Consider the following 19,121-nt stretch of genomic DNA (forward strand, 5'->3'; position numbering starts at 1 on the left):
AACTTGCATTTTGAGAAACAACACCCTGGACAAGAATGGGAATGTGATTTTGCTTTGAATATGTTTTCTACTCATGTTCTAACTTAACCTGGATCCAGAATGTGAACATGTAGGAATCCTTTTAAGATCAAGACTTTAATGATTATGCATTAAATGTTATATTGTTAAACGTGAATAGTACATTTTGAAGTGTCTTGTGTAAACTGCGATCTTATTAAAATTGTTATGTTACTTCTTCTCAGGCCACTGATCCAGATGCTGGTGTTAATGGACAAATTCGGTACAGCTTGGCAAACTTCAATAACCTTTTCAGAATAACATCAAATGGTAGCATTTACACAATGACGTCATTGGACCGAGAAACAGAAGATAAGTACGACCTGCTTGTAGAGGCATCAGATGGAGCAGTGGACCCTCGCCGCTCAACCTTGACTGTACCAATTAGAGTTCTTGACGTTGATGATAACAGTCCTGTATTCTCACAATCTACCTATGTAGTTTCTGTACCAGAAAACAATGAAGCTGGAATGGTTATTCTGCAGTTACAGGTGAGTCAAACAAAACTTATGTTCACTATGAATGCACTATATTAGAGCCTTGTAAATATTTTTGCACAAAAAGCAAAAGGCTAGAAGCTACTGCTGGTAGTTTCTCTGAATTAACTATTAATATATTCATAGATGACTGCTATTGTAATCAAATGACCCTAACCAATCAAAAGTGAAATTCATAACAAATATAGTAGCTATATTCACATGGACCCCAGGATGATTCTAAACCACTCCACTGTTTGCATCCAGATTTTCTATATCTGTCCGTTGCCGTGATCTTCTGGTCCTGCCGCAAGTCAATGGACTTCTGGTTGGGGTGTCGCTTCGCCTATGGCGAGTCCAGCCCGTGAGGGGGCCAGAAAATCCCGGCCTCTGTTTCCAATATAACGACCTCAGTCCTCTGCAGACATTTGCTGTAACCTGTTTGCACCACACATGTGTTCAAGTTCCTGGGTTTTGGTCAGTCTATACTACATTCTGTAGGCCTGGTTTTATAACTATCTCTATTCACTGGGCTTCGATTCAGCCCAAGACAACCATGTGCCATTCCCTCTGTATAACACCAAAGGCAATTGATTAATTATTATTCAGTTTGATTCCCTTATGGCTCTACCAGCTGGTAGTGGGAAATTGTGGGCCCATCTGCCGCCAGTCCCATTTAATGCAGCCAAATTAAAATTTGGTCTTTGGTTTAATGCTTCACTTGGTAGACAGCCCTCCCTGCATTGAAGTGTCAGTGTTTTTAAATCTGGCCATGCAGCTTGAGCCCACAGCTTTCTGACTCAAAGACGAGAATTCTATCAAATAAGCTTAGCTTCTAAGAAGCCAAGGTTACCCTCTGCACATCATGGGAAATGATATCTTTGTGACAACTACAGGCAAAACATAGGGCAGGTACAGTAAAGCATATACTACAACAAAGCTGTTCATAATGTTGTGACCAGATGAGAAGGAGTGAAATGGCTTCTCTCTATTCAGCCTACTTGGTTGATCATAAGTAAGATTTAAGATTTTTTTTAAATGAGGATATGCCTTTTCTGAATCCAAATGTATTTAACTATTTATACAGTGAGCAATAAGGAGCCTATCAAACAAGATTTTCTTGAGTTAAAGAAAGTGCAAATTAATTAACCACAAAACCTGAGCAAAAAAGTAATAGAAACACGATTTCACACACTCAGGTACCAGAAATAAAGGAAGCTAGAGTCCAATAACAAAAACTAAAAGAAAATGGTGAAGTGTTCTTTGCTTGCCCTTGAGGCGTAGATTGTTAAATGTTGCAGCCGATTTGGATTAGCTGGTTTCTTGGATGAGGTCAGATGTAGATGATATTGCATTTATTACATGGGTTTCACTTTGTTGGTAGATTTCTAGTAGATTTCTAGTTTATGTTTTCTGAACTAGTTAATACACTTGTTCCAAAAGAGAGAGAAGGAGAGAGCACAGATTTTCAGCCTGTTTCCTCTGCTGAAAACTTTCTTGACACTCCCAGTGTCACTTGCAGTCTCTCTGCAGTGGCTGCAGTCTGGCCTGTTATACTTCACTTGCATTTTTAAAGCAGTTTGCTCTGTTTCAGTTCAAATTTCAAAGTTTGAATTGTAATTGTGCATCAAAATTTTTCCAGAAGCTGGTCAACTGGCCATACCAGTTGATTTGTGGCAGCCATCTTTAATCAGTGTCTTTTCTTGTCTTTAAAAAGTCCTTTTTAAACAGTTCAGTGTAAGTTTGGTTAGCTGGTGAAATTACAGATTTATCACTCATACACAAGTCACATCATTGTGACAATAGAAGAACAGAAAATTCAGAAATCCGAACTCTTTTTGAAGTTCTTTTGAAGGTTTAAATATGATAGTTGCACATTGCATGCTGCGCACTTCACTGTACAGAGGACTCATCATAGAAAAAGAGCAGCAGAATACAAAAGCTGTTGCAGAGCAAGTGGCTGAAAATGATAATGCAAAGTAACTGCAGAATCAGCAGTACGAGAAGGAAGATTGATGTGGCAGGTACTAATCCAAGCTGTCCTCCAAATGTAACAGAGCTGACTCATTTTAAAAAACATACATTGATTCAGACATAAAAATTTTTTTCTTCTGTACCACCTCCTTCTACACTTTCCTCCACTGATCCTCACATGCCATTTATTCCAACCTTTTTCTGTGGTTCTTTACTTTAAGCAGTTATATATAAATACTGAGCATAATATTCAGTTGCTGTGTTTTTATTTCTACTGCCTTGCATCCAGTGCATTTTGCCCCTTGATTACACAAGGTGCTTTCCTTTTGTGTTTGTTTTTTTATATATGGTGGAAAACACATGATTTGCTGTTGCTTCTTAATGATTCTCTAATGAGCATGTAGATGGGCTGGTTGGGTGTGGAATTTCACTGTGGGTAGTAACATGAGATTGCCACGTGCTGTAGACTTAGGGGCAGTGTGTCTGAATCAGTTGCTTGCAGTGGCGTTTTAGGCACTTAGTCCTTGCTTTCTGGCATATGTATTGTCACATGTGCAGAGATGCTTGATACCCAGATGTGCATGCCCTAGCAATCTAGTATGATCCTTGAATTTTACATGTGCGCCATTGCTGCAGAATATCCTCTCAGTGTGTCTTTTTAATGTATCATTAAGGACCTTGGAAGTCTGAAATTCCCTGGTTCATGGTTGTCTGTATCTGTTCAAATTGTACCCCAAGGTTGGTTTCTATAGTAGTTGGCTGACTATTCCTGTGAGTCACTTTATTGAGAGCTGACCTACCACAAAACAGTTACACTCTTGATTGGTGTGAAATCCTATATGATAGAAATTGTGGTCAGCACGAAGATGCCATAGTGGTTGTCACATGCTTCATAACAGACAATAGTGCAGATGCATTTGTCCACACCTGTGCAAAATCCAATTTGTGGATTACTCCAAGGTCCTCCTAAGTGTCTGAAATATGTTTTCCATGAAGATAAAATACTCATGTAGACAATCTCCTCAAACTGCAATCTCAAATTGTAAGCAAGACTTGTGAAGCTTGAATCCCCAGGTACTGCAGCATAGCCAGTAATCATGCTGGACTTTTGCTCACCAAATGCATGCGCTTGTGTAGCCAGCACTGACTGATTTTCTTCCCCTTATGTCCCCTCCACAACCTCACCATCCGGATTATTTGGGGATGAATAGCTATGTCAATAATTGTTGTGTTGTTGATTGTGCCACTGGATACTGATTTTTTCAGATGAGCTATATTGATTTTCCCTGTTGGTCTATTTCAGTCAAAAGAAAGAACAATGTCATGTTTCCACCTCAGTTAACCTGTTGCAAGACTACAAGTCATGACATGGTTTTGCTACTGATACTATTCAAGTGCAGTGCATGCATGTATGGCTATTGTTCAGTTGGATTATTTTAAATGTCATGAACATGGTGGTAGGCGTGAGCTTGGGAACAGCCTCTGGCTTCACATGTCTCACTTCCTCTATGCCCTCCCTGCCAGTACTTTTCAATGAAGCTTCCTTGAATGAGTTACAGGAGTGTATTGCCTCTTCCATTGCCAGTGTGGCATCTTCATACTGTTTGTCATGTTAATTAAAGAATAGCATTGATCCACTGAAATTATATTCCACCCTGATGATACCAGTAATCAGTGCAGTTTGTGTAGCATACTGGATTTTTTTCTTTGAAATGGTATCACTCTTCTGGGTCCTCTGTTGAAACAGCCTTTGTGGGATTCCTGGTCTACCCACACATTTGCAGTGACACTTCAGAATTCCACCTTTCACACACACTTTCCCATTATTCCCAGCATTTTCATTCAAGCAAATCATTCATTGCCCTGGTTATCTCAAGATAATGCTGCGCTGGCTGACTTTGTCAAAAGGATTTTTATGGAGAAGCAGTAAACATTGAAAGGTTTTCCCAGGCTGAAATTCGTTTATGTGCAGTAAGGTGATAGTCCTTTCTTTCCCTTAACCTTAAGAAGCTTTTACTGCCTCGTATGATGCATTCCCAGAGTGAAATTCATCAGGAAAGAGCAATAGCGTTCTGGCATTCACTATTTCAAAATTTTTAGTGACTGCTTAAAAACAGATGCTGAACATTATTACTGCAGTTTATGTTTCATTGACTGCCTCTTATATAATTATTGCAGCGCACAGCATCTTGCACGGAAGAACAGCAGTAAAACTGTGGTTTCATGAGCTTAAACAGCATAACCAACGCTCAAATAATTCTTGACTATAAAACGGTCAGCTCTAGCTTGAGTGATTGGTTTGATTTGTTCTCCATCTCTCTTTATTTCCACCTTATTCTCTCTCCTCTCCATTGTTACATAATTCACAGCTACTCCAGTGAATAATAAAGCTGGGAAATGACAAAGACAAGAGGACTAATATAAACTGTCAAATACCTAAGGGGTGGAATTTACATTTCTCTTGTTCAGGGAGCAACCCTTCCATCACTTTTTTGGCTTAGCATTCATCAACTTCTAGCTATAGTGCATCACTTATTACCTTCGTTTACCTTTGGTTTTCATTCGGCAATTAATGTATTACAGTCCTCACCCTTACACCATCTATGCTTACCATTGGCAGCCATTTATAACAGGCAAATGGTACCAACCATTTACCATTTCCACTGAAGTCAATTACACAGGTTCTGTTTATAACACATTAAGCGCACCAGTTATTTCAGATGGTGCTGGATCTGATGATGGCTGTCACTGTTGTGCTATTGGAGTATGTGACCAGAGATGAGAGATGGAAGGTGGAAACATTCTCATGTTAGTGTTCACAAGTCGCCATCAGTCCTCCAGATGATGCTGTTGACATTTGTACTTCTCCAGCACATTTCTGAGATCAGTACACTGCACCAACATTTCCTGTGCCATAAACACAATGATTAATGGTACCAGTTATAACTTTTATTTAATATGTTTTTGAATCGATTAATTAAATGTATTGTAATAAAACACACATAACGCTTGCTCTATTATGTTTTCTCATGACTTGCAATCTATTTTTTATAGCAGAAAAATTGTGTTAACACTAGTGCATCTGATATAAAAGGAGGAAATTAGGTTCAGAAACTTTTCTCCTTAATTCCTGCCAGAATGGCGAGAGCATTTTCAGATTGAGAACCTAATTCACTGAATTTAATCCCCACATGTTGCTCTTTCTCAGAGCAAACTAATTGTCATCCAACCACTGAGCTCCCCAGCCAATTAGGGTGGATGGGTGGAATGACATATCTGTTCTGTCAAAGAAAGTGTTTCTAATAAAAGGGACCATGCCATGGGTTACACAGGCTCATTAATACTTGAATTTTTGAGGCTGTAGCAATCAAAAAAAGGACAGGAGACTTGAGAAGGCTGCTTCCCCGGTCTCTTACTATGCTCTAGAGGTTCTGCTGTGGGACCTGAGGGGCTGCAGTGATGTGAGCTCTCCCAAGAACAAGAGGAAGAGGGCAACCTCTCCAGCAATGTGGGTGTGGATGGAAGTGACCATGGAAATCAGCAGCAGCTGTGAGCTCCCTCCAACATGAAAACAATGCACCAAGGAGATCCAGAACCTCAGGAGGACATGACAGGTGACTGGCATAACACTTTCAGATGCCAAGCCCCACATTCTGATTGATCAAGCATTCTCCTTCACAGCATTCCTCAGGTCAACACAGCTTGCAGCTCAATGTCTCAGCCTTAATGCAGCCCAACCAAAGAGAGGAATTCTAAGTGCAACCTATGACCAATCTGGAAAATCTTCATATGTACAACTCAATTCCAAAACAATAGAATCAAATAAAGTCAGCTGTACTATACTCGCGTGCCCAGACCATTGGGTTCAAGAATCGTCATCACCAGGAGTGTTTCAATGAAAGCAATACTATAATATGTGACCTCCTAAACAAAAAGGAGCAGCCTTCATGGTCTGGCAGAACAACGAAATTCACGAGTCAAAAGGCACCATTCCAACAGGTCAAGGCTGGCATGCAAAGACAAATTTGGAAGATCAAGGACATGTGGTTGGATGAAAGCCTGAGAGATCCTACAATACACTGACCATAATAACATGCAAAGCTGTTTTGAAGTCACCTGGGCCATCTATAGACTAAGGTCAAATGGAAAAAATCCCCTTTGCTCTCTGGATGGTGTTTTTCTTCTTAGGGATGAGAATGCCATCTGTCAATGCTGGAAAGAACATTTTCAACAACTCCTCAGCCGTGAATCCACAATGGTAGCTTATACGCTCCAGGCTATTCCCCAGTACCCTGCAGTAGAATCCATGGGTGAAGCACTATCTATGGGACAGTTGCATCAAACAATCAAACAGATGAAAAACAACAAAGGCTGCAGCCCCGATGGTTTTCCAGCTGAGGCCTTCAAAGCTGGTGGGCTTTTGCTCACATCTAGACTCCATGCAACCATCCTATGTATTTGGAAGGAAAAAGAACTGCCCCCCAACCTCCGCCCCACCCCCCACCCCCTCACCCCCAACTTCAGGAATGTGACATGTGTAACTGTCTTCAAGGGGGGTGAATCATGCAGTGGAAACTGTCATGATAATAGTTGATTGTGGTAGTGGACACCAGTATTAGTTACTATGCGGTACTCTGTACTAGATGGGGGTCACCTGCCCAGGGTTAAAGGGCAGATAGCACATGTTAGAGCCGGTTTTGTTAGAATTCAGTTACTGCTGATATCTGTTTATGTTAGGAAAATGTGTTATCAATAAAGTTAGCTACAATGTCAACTGCCTGGGTGCATCATTGAAACAAAAAACAAGACATGGTGTCAGAAGTAAACTAAATGCAACAGAGCTCAGTTTGGAGGGAAATGTCACTGAAAACTGAAGGAGGTTCCAGCAGCAATTCGAGCTGTACCTCACAGCGACGGGCAGTGATAAAAAAAACCCTCTGGTACAGTCTTCCATCTTTCTTCACCTAGCAGGGGAAGCAGCCCTATAAGTCTATAACACATTCATTTTTGGAAGTGATGAGAAACTAACTTACTTGAAAGAAATAATGGGAAAATTTGAAGCCTACTCCAGACCTAAGAAAAAACATCACGTGTAAAAGATACTGATTTTTTACGTGCACATAATGCAGTGACGACATCAGTCAGTATGTAACTGATCTGAGAAAATGAGCAAAATCATGTGATTTTGGAGAGCTTGCAGAATTACTCATCCAAGATAGAATAATTTGCGGAATTATAAATGATTCTCTGAGAGAACGGCTTTTGAGAGAAGTTGATCTCATGCTGGAGAAAGCAATAAGTATCTGCAGAGCGGCAGAGACAACGAAATGCCAGATTAAGCAGGTGACAGAAGATGATGAGGCACACAGGATCAAGCAGTTAGATGCAGTTAAACAGAAACAGCCCCAGGAAAGACCAAATAGACAGTTTGAACATAAAAAGAACAAAACTGCTATTAAAACATTTAAATGCAGCTGATGCGTAACAGAGCATTTACCACATAGTTGTCCGTCCTAGCAGTGTAAGAACTGTGATAAACGAAATCACCTCGCTAAGATGTGTAAATCGAAGAAAGTGCACACGATTGACACAGACACTGAAACTGAACTTTTCATTGGTGCAGTAACAACAAATTCCAAGGAAGACAAATTGAAGCTTGATTTAAAAATTGCCAACATGATGGTGAATTTCAAGCTTGACACAAGTGTTCAAGCAAATGTCATTGCCATAAGCCAATATCATAAGATAAGCAAAGATAAGCAAAGAAAAACAGCTAACTAAAACAAAAGTGAAGCTGTCCACTTATACAGGTGAAAAAATTGAAGTAGAAGGCAAGTGCACACTTAAAGTGAACTATAAAAAACAGTCTCAAGCACTTCCATTCATAGTAGTGAAACTGATGCAAAACCCATTCTTGGAATCAAAGCTTGTGAAAATCTGAAGCTATTCAAGAGAATAATGACTGTCACCACTGATGTCATTCTGAGTGAGTATAAAGATGTGTTCCAGGGGATTGGTGAACACAACATTAAGATTGACGAAGCTGTGACACCCAAAATACAATCACCCAGGAAAATGCCAGTAATGCTGAGAAACCGACTGAAAGCAGAGTTGGACAGAATGGAGAAATTTCGCATCATCGAAAAAATTGAAAAACCGACAAACTGTGTTAATCCATTTGTGATTGTAGAAAAATCAGATGGGAATCTATGAGTCTGTTTGGATCTCAGAGACCTAAATCAGGCAGTACAAAGAGCACTACCAGCTCTAGGTAGAAGAAAGTAGAAGAAATCATGTGTAAGCTAGTTGATGCTAAATACTATTCAGTCTTGGATGTGAGTTCAGACTTCTGGCAGGTCAAGCTGGATGAATGCAGCTCCTATCTCTGTACCTTCAACACACCATGCAGGTGGTACAGGTTTTTACGCTTACCTTTTGGTATTAATTCAGCTCCAGGGGTGTTCCACAAAACAGTGAAGTAGCTGCCTGAAGGGTTAGAGGGCGTGGAAACCTATATCGATGATGTGCTGGTCCAGCAAACCTCACAAGAAGAACACAATCACAGGCTGAGGCAGGTGCTGGCCAGAGCTAGAGAAAGGAACCTCAAGTTGAAGAAGGAAAAGTGAAAGTAGGTCTTCTTGAAATCAAGCACTTAGGACATGTGCTAACAAATGAGGGGCTGAAGCCGAACCTGAGTAAAATCGAAGCAGTCGTGAACATGCCACCCCCAGAATATAAGAAGTACTTGGAGAGGTTTTTGGGAATGTTGACCTATCTTGGAAAATTCATTCTGAACATGTCAGACCTGACAGCACCTCTCAGAGATCTTCTACAAAATGATGTGGAATGGCACTGGGAACAAAGTCACCAGGAAGCTTTGACCAGTCTGAAGAGAACACTGACCCAGGCACCAGTGTTAAAGTATTACGATGTCAGTCAACCAGTCAAGGTCTTAGTAGACGCGTCAAAGACTGGCCTGGGAGCTGTCCTCTTGCAAAATGAGGCACCAGTGGCATACATTTCAAAGAAAATAACTGAAATACAGCAGCAGTATGCCCAAATAGAGAAAGAAATTACAGTAATTGCGTTTGGCTCAGAACGCTTCCACTAGTTCGTCTATGGCAAAGATGAGGAGGTGGAGTCTGATCATAAGCCTTTGAAGCTATACTTAAAAAGTCCCTGAACTGTGCACCACCAAGAATCCAAAGGTGACTAATGCGCCTGCAGAAGTACCAGGTCAGAGTGAAATACAAACCAGGCAAGGAAATGTACATCGCAGACATTCTATCATGTGCATACCTACCTATCACGGAGGAAGAGGAGAAGCGCAGGTTCACACGCTGACAAAGAACTTAGCTGTGGCTGTGCCAAACTGGATGAGATCAGGAAAGCGACCAAGAACGACGCCACCCTGTGAAAACTGCAGCAGATTGTGCAAACTGGCTGGCCCACAGATCAGAGCGGAGCCCCTTCTGCTGTACAAGAGCACTGGAACTTTCGCGAGGAACTTCATGCAGCAGAAGGAATACTTTTCAAGAGAGAAAAGAAACACTGAGAAAGAAATGCTGCAGCGCATACATGAAAGTCACTTTGGCATAGAAAATGCAGGAGAAGAGCTCGAAATGTAATGTATTGGCCTGGAATGGGAGCACAAATCAGTGAAGTGGTGAATGCGTGTGCAGCGTGCCAAAAGTACAGTAAGTCGCAACAAAAAGAACCATTTCAACCACACAGTGTTCCAGAGAGGCCCTGGCAGGAAATTGGAGTGGACCTGTTCACATTTGACAACAATGAGTACTTACTAGCAATATATTATTACTCAAAGTTTGTTGAGTCTGTGCTGCTGAGAAATGATAGTAAGAGCATCACTGGAAAAATCATTTAAAATCAATTTTTATTTACCACGGCATACCTGACGTGCTCATCTCAGATAATGGTGCTCAATACTCAAGCACTAAGTTTCACAAATTTGCACAGGACTGGGAATTTTGCCACACTATATCAAGTCCCAAATATCCATAATCCAACAGAATGGTGGAACGTACTGTTCAGACCTTAAAACACCTGTTGAAGAAGGCAAAGGTGGATGGAAGAGACCCCTACTTGGCTCTGCTGGATTTCAGGGATACTCCACTAGAGGGCATTAGATCATCTCCAGCACAGCTCCTAATGGGGAGAAGACTAAGTACTAAGCTTCCAACTGTGCCCCAATTGTTATTTCCACAGCCAGTGAGCTACAGCGTACGGGATCTGCTCAAACTGAGACAGCAGAAGCAGAAACAACACTTTGATCCAGGTGCCCGACCTCTGCCTGATCTGAACATGGGAGAGGCAGCGAGGATTCAACATGAAGTGATCTGGAATCCTGCTGTTGTCACAGGAATCACAGGAGAAGCAAGGTCTTACATAGTGCAGACTCCAAACGGACAACAGTACAGGCGAAACAGGAAATTCTTACGAAAACAAATAAAAATGCGACCCTGCTCCGAACCAGAAAGTGTAGCTGAAGATCAAAGACCAGAATGCACCAGTGAAGCAACAGACAACCAGACAAAGCCTGAGAGTCCTGAAAACTATCCAAGAGATGATAGTGACACAGAGCTGCAGAAGGTCACTTGTCCTTCAAAATCACCTCTGTCACCATTCAAAACATCCAGTAGAAGAATTGTGAAAAAAAACCCAGAGATACAGAGATGAGTAAAAGACAAAATAGACTGACCAAAACAGTGAGAAAGAATAGATAAGAGACTTTGTGTACTTGACTTGTGTAAACGTTTTTTTTGAAAAATGGGAAATGTCATGATAATAGCTGATTGTGGTAATGGACTCCAGTACTAGATACTGTACAATACTCTGTACTAGGAATTGGGGTACCTGACCTGGGGTTTGAAGGTCAGAAAGCACATGTTGGAGCCCGTCTTGATATAATTCAGTTACTGCAGATCTGTGTTTATGATAGGAAAATGTGTTATTAATAAAGTTAGCTCAGCTACAATGTCAACTGCCTGCGTGCATCATTGAAACAAAAAACAAGACAGAAACTATCAAGGTTCTTCCCTTTTGTCCATAGCAAGGAAAACTTTGACATGCATTCTCCTGAATCACCTACTTCTGTGGCTGGGAAGTTCCCCCAGAGACAGTGTGACTTTAGACCTTCTAAAGGAACCTTTGACGTGGCCATTGTTGCCATTTTCCCACTCAGCTGGGAAAATTTTGCCCTGCACATTTAAGCTAACATTTGTCAGTTGCATTAAAATTCAATTGCATTTGTTCAAATGCATTAAACTGCACGTACAAACATAGGAACTGGAGCAGGCCATTCAACCCTTGAACCCATTCCACCATTCGATTACATCATGTCTGATATGTACCTCAACTCCATTTTACCCACCTTTGGTCCATATTGCTGAATACTCTCTTACCAAATAACAATCTATTATCCCAGTCTTGAAAATTACAATTGGTCCAGCATCCATCATTTGGGGTAGAAAATTCTAGATTTCCATGACGTTTTCTATAAAAATGTATTTCTTTTTAACTTTTAAATAGCAAGGCTGTCATTGCAAGTTTACACCCCCATTGTTCTGGTTCTGCACACCAGAAAATAGTTTATATCTCCCTATGAAATCCCTTCATAATTTTAAAGACCTTGATTAAATCATCCTCCACCTTCTAAACTCATGTTTATGCACTTTGTCTTCCTAATTTAATGCTCTAAGCCTGAATATCACTCTCATGAATCTGCGCCATATCATTCTTGAGTTTCACTGCCCGAAACAGAAAGCAGTAGTCCCCATGTGGTCTGACTAAGATTCTGTACAACTGAAGCATCATTTCCTCATTTTTTTACATCACAACCCCTTGAGATATAAGGCAACATTTCATTTGCCTTTTTCATTTTTTTTGTACCTACCTTTTAGTGATTTGTGTATATGGACGCTTGATTCCCGTTGCTCTTTTACAGTTTCCAGTCCTTCACCATTTAGAAAATATTTCAGTTTGTCTTTCTCAGATTTAAAATGGATGCCTTCTCTTCATGATGTATGAAATTCAATTCCTTGAGTTAATTCAAAACTAATTTGGAATATGGCATAAAAAGTCACACCAACATTTCAAATGCAATTTATATTTCATGTTGTGAAATATTATTGTTTGACACTATACAATACATCATAATTGAATTTATTTAATTGAAAATTAAATTGGATTACTATGCACGGATCTCAGTTGCTTGACTGATTTAGTGAATAATGATTTTTTTTCAATTATCCGCAATAAATATTCTTCCACCCAATTCTATTCCTTACCACTCGCTGCGTAAAAAGGATTTTTCTCATGTTGCCCATGGTTCTTTTGCCTATCACCTTAAATTTATGTCCTCTGGTTCTCAACCCTCTGCCAATGGAAGCAGATTCTCTTTATCTAGTCTTCCCCTCATGCTTTTGAACTCCTCTTTCAAATCTTCTCTCGAAATTCTCTTCTGTAAGAAGCTTCTCCAATCTATTCATGTAACTGAAGCCCCTCATCCCTGGAAGCATTCTCATAAATCTTTTCTGCATCCTTTCTAAGGCCTTCACATCCCTCCTAAAGTACAATGTTCAGAATTGGATACAGTGCTCCAGTTGAGACCAAAGCAGTGTTTTATAAAGGATGATCATAACTTCCTTGCCTTTGTACTCTATGCCTCTACTTATAAAGCCTGAATGCCATTTTAACTACTTTCTCAACCTGCCGTGCCACCTTTAATGATTTGTGAACATATTCTCTGCGTTCCTATACCTCCTTTAGAATTGTGCTCTCTATTTTATATCGCTTCTCCTCATTCTTCCTACCAAAGTATAGTATTTCACAAGTATTTGCATTATATTTCATCCCCCACATGTTCGCCCATTCCACCAGCCTGTCTATACATTCATGAAGTTTATCAGCATCCTCCTCACAGTTCACTACTAAGTTCCAAGTTTTGTGTCATCTGCAAATTTTGAAATTGTGCCCTTCACACCGTGGTCCAGGCAATTAACCTATATCAAGGTCCAAGTATCAACCCCTGGGGCACCCTGTTATTTCTCCTGTCTGAAAAACAACAGTTCACCAATACTCTGTTTCCTGTCACTGAGTCCATGCTGCCATTATCACTTTTATTCCATGGGTTTCAACTTTGCTGGCAAGTCTATTATGTATTCATCAAATGCCTTTTGGAAATCCATACACACCACATCAGGCGTATGATCTTAGTCAAGCATCACTGCTACCTCAACAAAAAACACAAAAAAGTGAGTTGAATAAGTGCCTTTAAAAAAAACTCTACTGGCTTTCCCTAATTTATTCACACTTGTCCAAGAGACTGTTAATTTTATTCCAGATTATCGTCTCTAAAAGCTTTCCCCCCACTCCCCACCACTGAGGCTAAAATGACCAGCCTATAGTTGCTGGGTTTATCCTTGCAACCTTTTTGAGCAAAAATATAACATTTGCAATTTTTTAGTTCTCAGGCAACACCCAGCATAGAAGGACAATTGGAAGATTAAGGCCAAAATCTCACATAATTTCCACCCTTGTTTCGCTCGGCATCTTGGATGCATCCCATCCAGTCCTGCTGACTTATCAGCTTCAAGTAGATCCAACTTTTTTAATGCTCCACCTTACCAATTTTTAGCTCTTCCAGTATATCAACGGCCTCATTTTTCACTATGACTTTATCAGCATTTTCTTCCTTGGTAAGGGCAGATGCAAAGTGCTCATTTAGTACCTCAGTCATGCATTCTGCCTCCACCATCCATATTTATATAGGGATGTATATTGGGCTAGGGCATAAAGAAGATCTAAGTTTCCCTTTTAAGTTAGCTGCCACTCTCTTCTTATACTCTCTCTTTGCTTCTCTGATTTTGTTTTGCACTACCCCAATGCAATTAATATATTCAACCTGACTCTCACTTGTATAATTGATCTGACATCTGTCATATGGCCCCTTCTTCTGCCTCATCTTACTCTCTATCATAATCCAGGAAGCTCAGGCATCTTTTTAACCTTTCACCTCGAGGGAATCTAGATTAACTGTATGTGAACCATCTCTTTAAAGGCAGCTTATTGTTCCATTACAGTTTTGCCTGCCAAACTTGGATTCCAATCTTTGCTTTCTGCAGCCACGACTGGGAGCTCCGAAGGTTGTGTTGCCTGCCCAATGCCAGGGTTAAGGACATCTCCTCGAGGCTGAAGAGGAGCTTGAAGTGGGAGGGGGAGGATCCAGTTGTCATGGTCCATGTGGGAACCAATGACATAGGTAGAAACAGGAATGAGGTCCTGCTATGAAAATTTGAGGATCCATGATCCAAATTAAAATGCAGAACATCAAAGATAATCATCTTCGGATTGTTACTCGAGCCAATTGGATAGGGTGAAGCAGATTAGAGAATTAAAACGTGGCTCAAAGAGTGATGTGGGAAGAAGGTGTTTCAATTGCAGGGGCACTGGCATTAGTATTCAGGGAAGAGTGAGCTATTCCATTGGGGTGAGCTCCACTTAAACTGGGCTGGGACCAGTGTCCTGGCAAATTGTATAACCAGGGCTGTGGACAGGACTTTCAACTAACACAGGTGGGCGGGGTGGGGGGAGGAGGGTTCAGGTGAAAGAAGATTTAGAAATTCAAAGAGAAATGTCAAGACATTGCAACAGTATAGTGATGTGAGTAAAAAAAAAAGCTGAATGGGACAGGAGAGGACAGGGAATGTAACAAAAATTGTACATCAGCGAATAAGGTCATTGCAGGGAATAGAAGTTAAAAATGAAGTTATAGGTTCTTTAACTGAATGAACAAAGCTCCTGCAATAAGATAGATGAATTAGTTGTAAAAATAGACGTAAATGATTTGGATCTAATAGCCATTGCAGACATATGGTTACAAGGTGGTCAAAGTTGGGAAATAAATATTCCAGGGTACACAATATTTCAGAAAGACAGAATGGAAAAGGAGGAGGGATAGCCCTGATAGTAAAGGATTACGTAAGGACATTAGTGACAAAGGGTCTAACTTCAGAAGATCATGAAGTAGAATCAGTGTGGGTGGAAATTAGGAATAGCAAGAGTCAGAAAAACACTGATGAAAGTAGTTTATAGGCCTCCTAACAGTTGTTATATCACTAGGCAGGGATTAAACAAGAAATTATTGGAGCTTGTAATAAAAACAATGCAATAATTATGGGAGACTTTAATTTTCACATAGACTATTTGATTGTAAATTGGCAAGAGTGGTCTAGAAAATGAGTTTGTAGAACATTTTTGTGACTCTCTCTTGGAGCAATACATGTGGAACTGACTAAGGATAACGCTATCTTAGATCTAGTATTGTGTAATGAAGGAGGGCTAAATACTAACATCATAGTAAAAGATCCATTGGGAAATAATGATCATAATACCACTGAATTCCATGTAAGTTTGCAGGTGACACACTCTAATCGCAAGCAAGAATCTTAAACTTAAAGCCAATTACATAGGAATGAGGGGGGAACTGACTAAGGTTAATTGGATGGATAAACTAAAAGGTATGGCGGTAAATGAACATCAGGAAACATTGAAAGAAACTATTCAAAATGTTCAACAAAAATACATTTCATTGAAAAACAGAAACTTCGTGAGAAAGATCCATCTGTGGCACAAACAAGAAGTTAAGGATAATAATGGATTAAAAGAAGAGGTTTACAATGTTGCAAAAAAAAAACAGTAGCAAGCCTGAGGTTTGGGAGTGGTTTAGAAATCAGCAAAAGGCCACCAAAAAGTATATAAAAAGGGAAAAAATAGAATATGAGAATAAACTAGCCAGAAATATAAAAATGGATTTTAAGAGCTTTTATAAGTACATAAGAAGGAAGAAAGAAGCTAAAGTAAACATTAGTCCCTCAGAAGCCGAGACACGAGAAATTAAAATGGGGAATGAGGAAATGGCAGAGGCGTTGAACAAACATTTTTGTCTGTTTTCACAGTAGAAGACACAAGTTTCATTCCAGAAATAGACAGTAGGCTAAGGGCTAAAAAGAGTGAAGAATTATGGAAATTAATATCAGCAAAGAAAAACTATTGGAGAAACTTAAGGGACTAAAATCTGACAAATCCCTGGGACCTGATGGCCTACACCCTTGGGTTTTAAAAGAAATAACTGCAGGGATAGTGATGCGCTAGCTTGGATTTTCTATGGTTAATAGGCAAGATAAGGGCTCATGGAATTGGAGGTAATAGATTAGCATGGAAAAGAAGCAGAGTGGGCATAAATGGGACATTTAAGTTGACAGACTGTGAATAGTGGAGTCCTGCTCAAATCAGTGTTGGTGCCTCTGTTATTTACAATCTTTATTAATGACTTAGATGAAGCTGAACCAAAAGATGGTCACCACAATTCACCTGATGTCTGGAATTATAAGGTGACCACTAAGGTATTATATGGATTGCCACATGCCAGGGCTGAAGGGCCTGTTCCTGTGCTGTACTTTTCTTTGTTCTTTGTTCTTATGGAATCTCACACCTGGAACTGTCAAGGTCCATTTCAAAATGGAACTATTGAAAAGAAATGGATGTCATTTGCATCTTTATAAGATTACCCCTCTAGCAGAGCCTGAGGGTCTACCAATTCAATAGCTACCCGGAAAATGGTCATCAATATGGATAATGACTCATTCAGAAGCTAATAGCAGGGACATTATAAGCCACAAAAAAAAGCTAGATCCGGATACCAGATATTCATTCCTTTATGAACTCATTGTGGAGGAACAAGGTTGCATGACTCAAGTGACCATTTTGAAATTTCTATATATAGTTGAAAACTCAGAAGCAGAGCAGTATGATGATTTATTCCAACCTGCAACCATCCAACAGCAGCACTCCAGGCTAGCCATCAGCCTGCAACAAGCCCTCCTTGAAGTCTGTTTATTTGGAAGCCACTAGCCACCGCCTGGCAAGCAGACCAAGTCTCTGAATATAAACCTCATCTCACTGCATCACCTTTGTCTTTAAAGGAATTCTGCACTTCTGCCTTCAGCCAGAAACCCGCCTGAACTGCAACTTCTCTGTGAGGGAAACCCCTCTGGATTTGGACTTCACGTGAACTGACATCCATTGCTGTGGCTCTTTTTACTGTTAAGTTGTTCATAATTGTAAAACCCCCTTTTCCTATGCCCTTAACGTATACTTATACGTGTGTGTGAAGTTGCAATCAACACCCGCTGCCCCCTCCCCCCCCTCCTCCCCCAGGAGTTTGAATGTGTGAATAAATTAAACTTTTGACTTAATCCTAAGAGAGTTTCCTGTGAGTTGCTTCAAAAATTGACAACACAAAGGGTTTTTTTGAATAAGCACCCTATTTTTAAGCAAAAAACACCTTTGCTTATGGACAGATAGTGAAAGAATAAAGGAGTTTAGTTTTTCCTCTCTCTTTTGTCCGTAACATTAACAAATTCAATTAATTAATAAGCCTGGAATTGAAAGCTAGTCTTGTAATGCTGACCATAAAACTATCAATGATCATTGTAAAAAACCTATCTGGTTCGCTAATGTCCTTTATGGAAGGAAATCCGCTATCCTTACCTGAACTGGCCTACATATGACTCCAGAACAATGTAATTAACTTTTAACTGCCCTCTGAAATAGCCTATCAAGCCACTCAGTTATAACAAACCACTACAGAAAAGTCAATAAGGAATGAAACCAGATGGACCACCTGGCATTGACCTATGCACCAGAAACTACAATAGGACACCCAGTCCTATAGATCCTGCGAAGTCCCCCTTACTAACATCTTGTGCCAAAATCGGGAGAGCTGCCGCATAGACAAGTGAAGCAATAGCCTGACGTAGTCATACTCACCAATTCGCACCTTACAGAAAATGTTCCACTCACCATCATCACCATCATTGTCCCGCCAGCAAGACAAGCTCTCCAGAGGTGGTGGAACAATGGTAAACAGTCGGGAGCAGCTTGCTCTGGGAGTCTTCAACATTGATTCCGCACCCTATGAAGGCTCACGGCATCAAGTCAAACATGGGCAAGGAAACCTCCTGCTGACTGCCACCTACTGCCCTCCCTCAGCTAATGAAACTATAGCATGTTAAACACCACTTGGAAGAAGCACTGAAGGTACCATGGTAGCATCACTACTGACTGAATTGGCCAAGTCATATCTGGACATGTCTGCTATAGACTGGTCCTGTGGCGGGTGGCGAGGGAACCAACAAGAAGGAAAAACCTACTAGACTTGTCCTCACCAATCTACTGGTTGCAGTTGCACCTTTGTGTGACAGTATTGGTAGAAATAACCACCCCACAGTCCTTGTGGAGACAAAGCCCGTCTTCACACAGAGTATACCCTCCTTCATATTGTTTTGAAATACCAATGTGCTAAAGGGAATAGTTGGAGAACAAATACAAAAATTTGTATCCATAAGATGCTGTGGGCCATCAGCAGCAGCAGAATTGTATTGAACTACAATCTGTAACCAAATGCCCCAGCTTATCCCTCACTCTAGCACTGCCATCAAGCCAAGGGATCATCCATGGTTCAATGTAGCATGCAGAAGAGCATGCCATGAGCAGCACTAGGCATACCTAAAAATGAGATGTCAACCTGGTGAA

General features: G+C 40.5%; 1 protein-coding gene across 1 annotated transcript in view; it reads left to right on the forward strand.

The window, feature by feature from the left end:
- Nucleotides 1-19,121, forward strand: part of pcdh15b (protocadherin-related 15b) — a 1,616,824-nt gene that overhangs the window by 1,255,541 nt on the left and 342,162 nt on the right. Inside the window, exon 25 of the mRNA XM_078565941.1 lies at nucleotides 243-548. Within this exon, the coding sequence (XP_078422067.1) occupies nucleotides 243-548 (306 nt within the window). The remainder of the gene's footprint in view (nucleotides 1-242; nucleotides 549-19,121) is intronic.

Source organism: Cetorhinus maximus, chromosome 20, assembly GCF_964194155.1.
Source record: "Cetorhinus maximus chromosome 20, sCetMax3.hap1.1, whole genome shotgun sequence".
Lineage (NCBI taxonomy): Eukaryota > Metazoa > Chordata > Chondrichthyes > Lamniformes > Cetorhinidae > Cetorhinus > Cetorhinus maximus.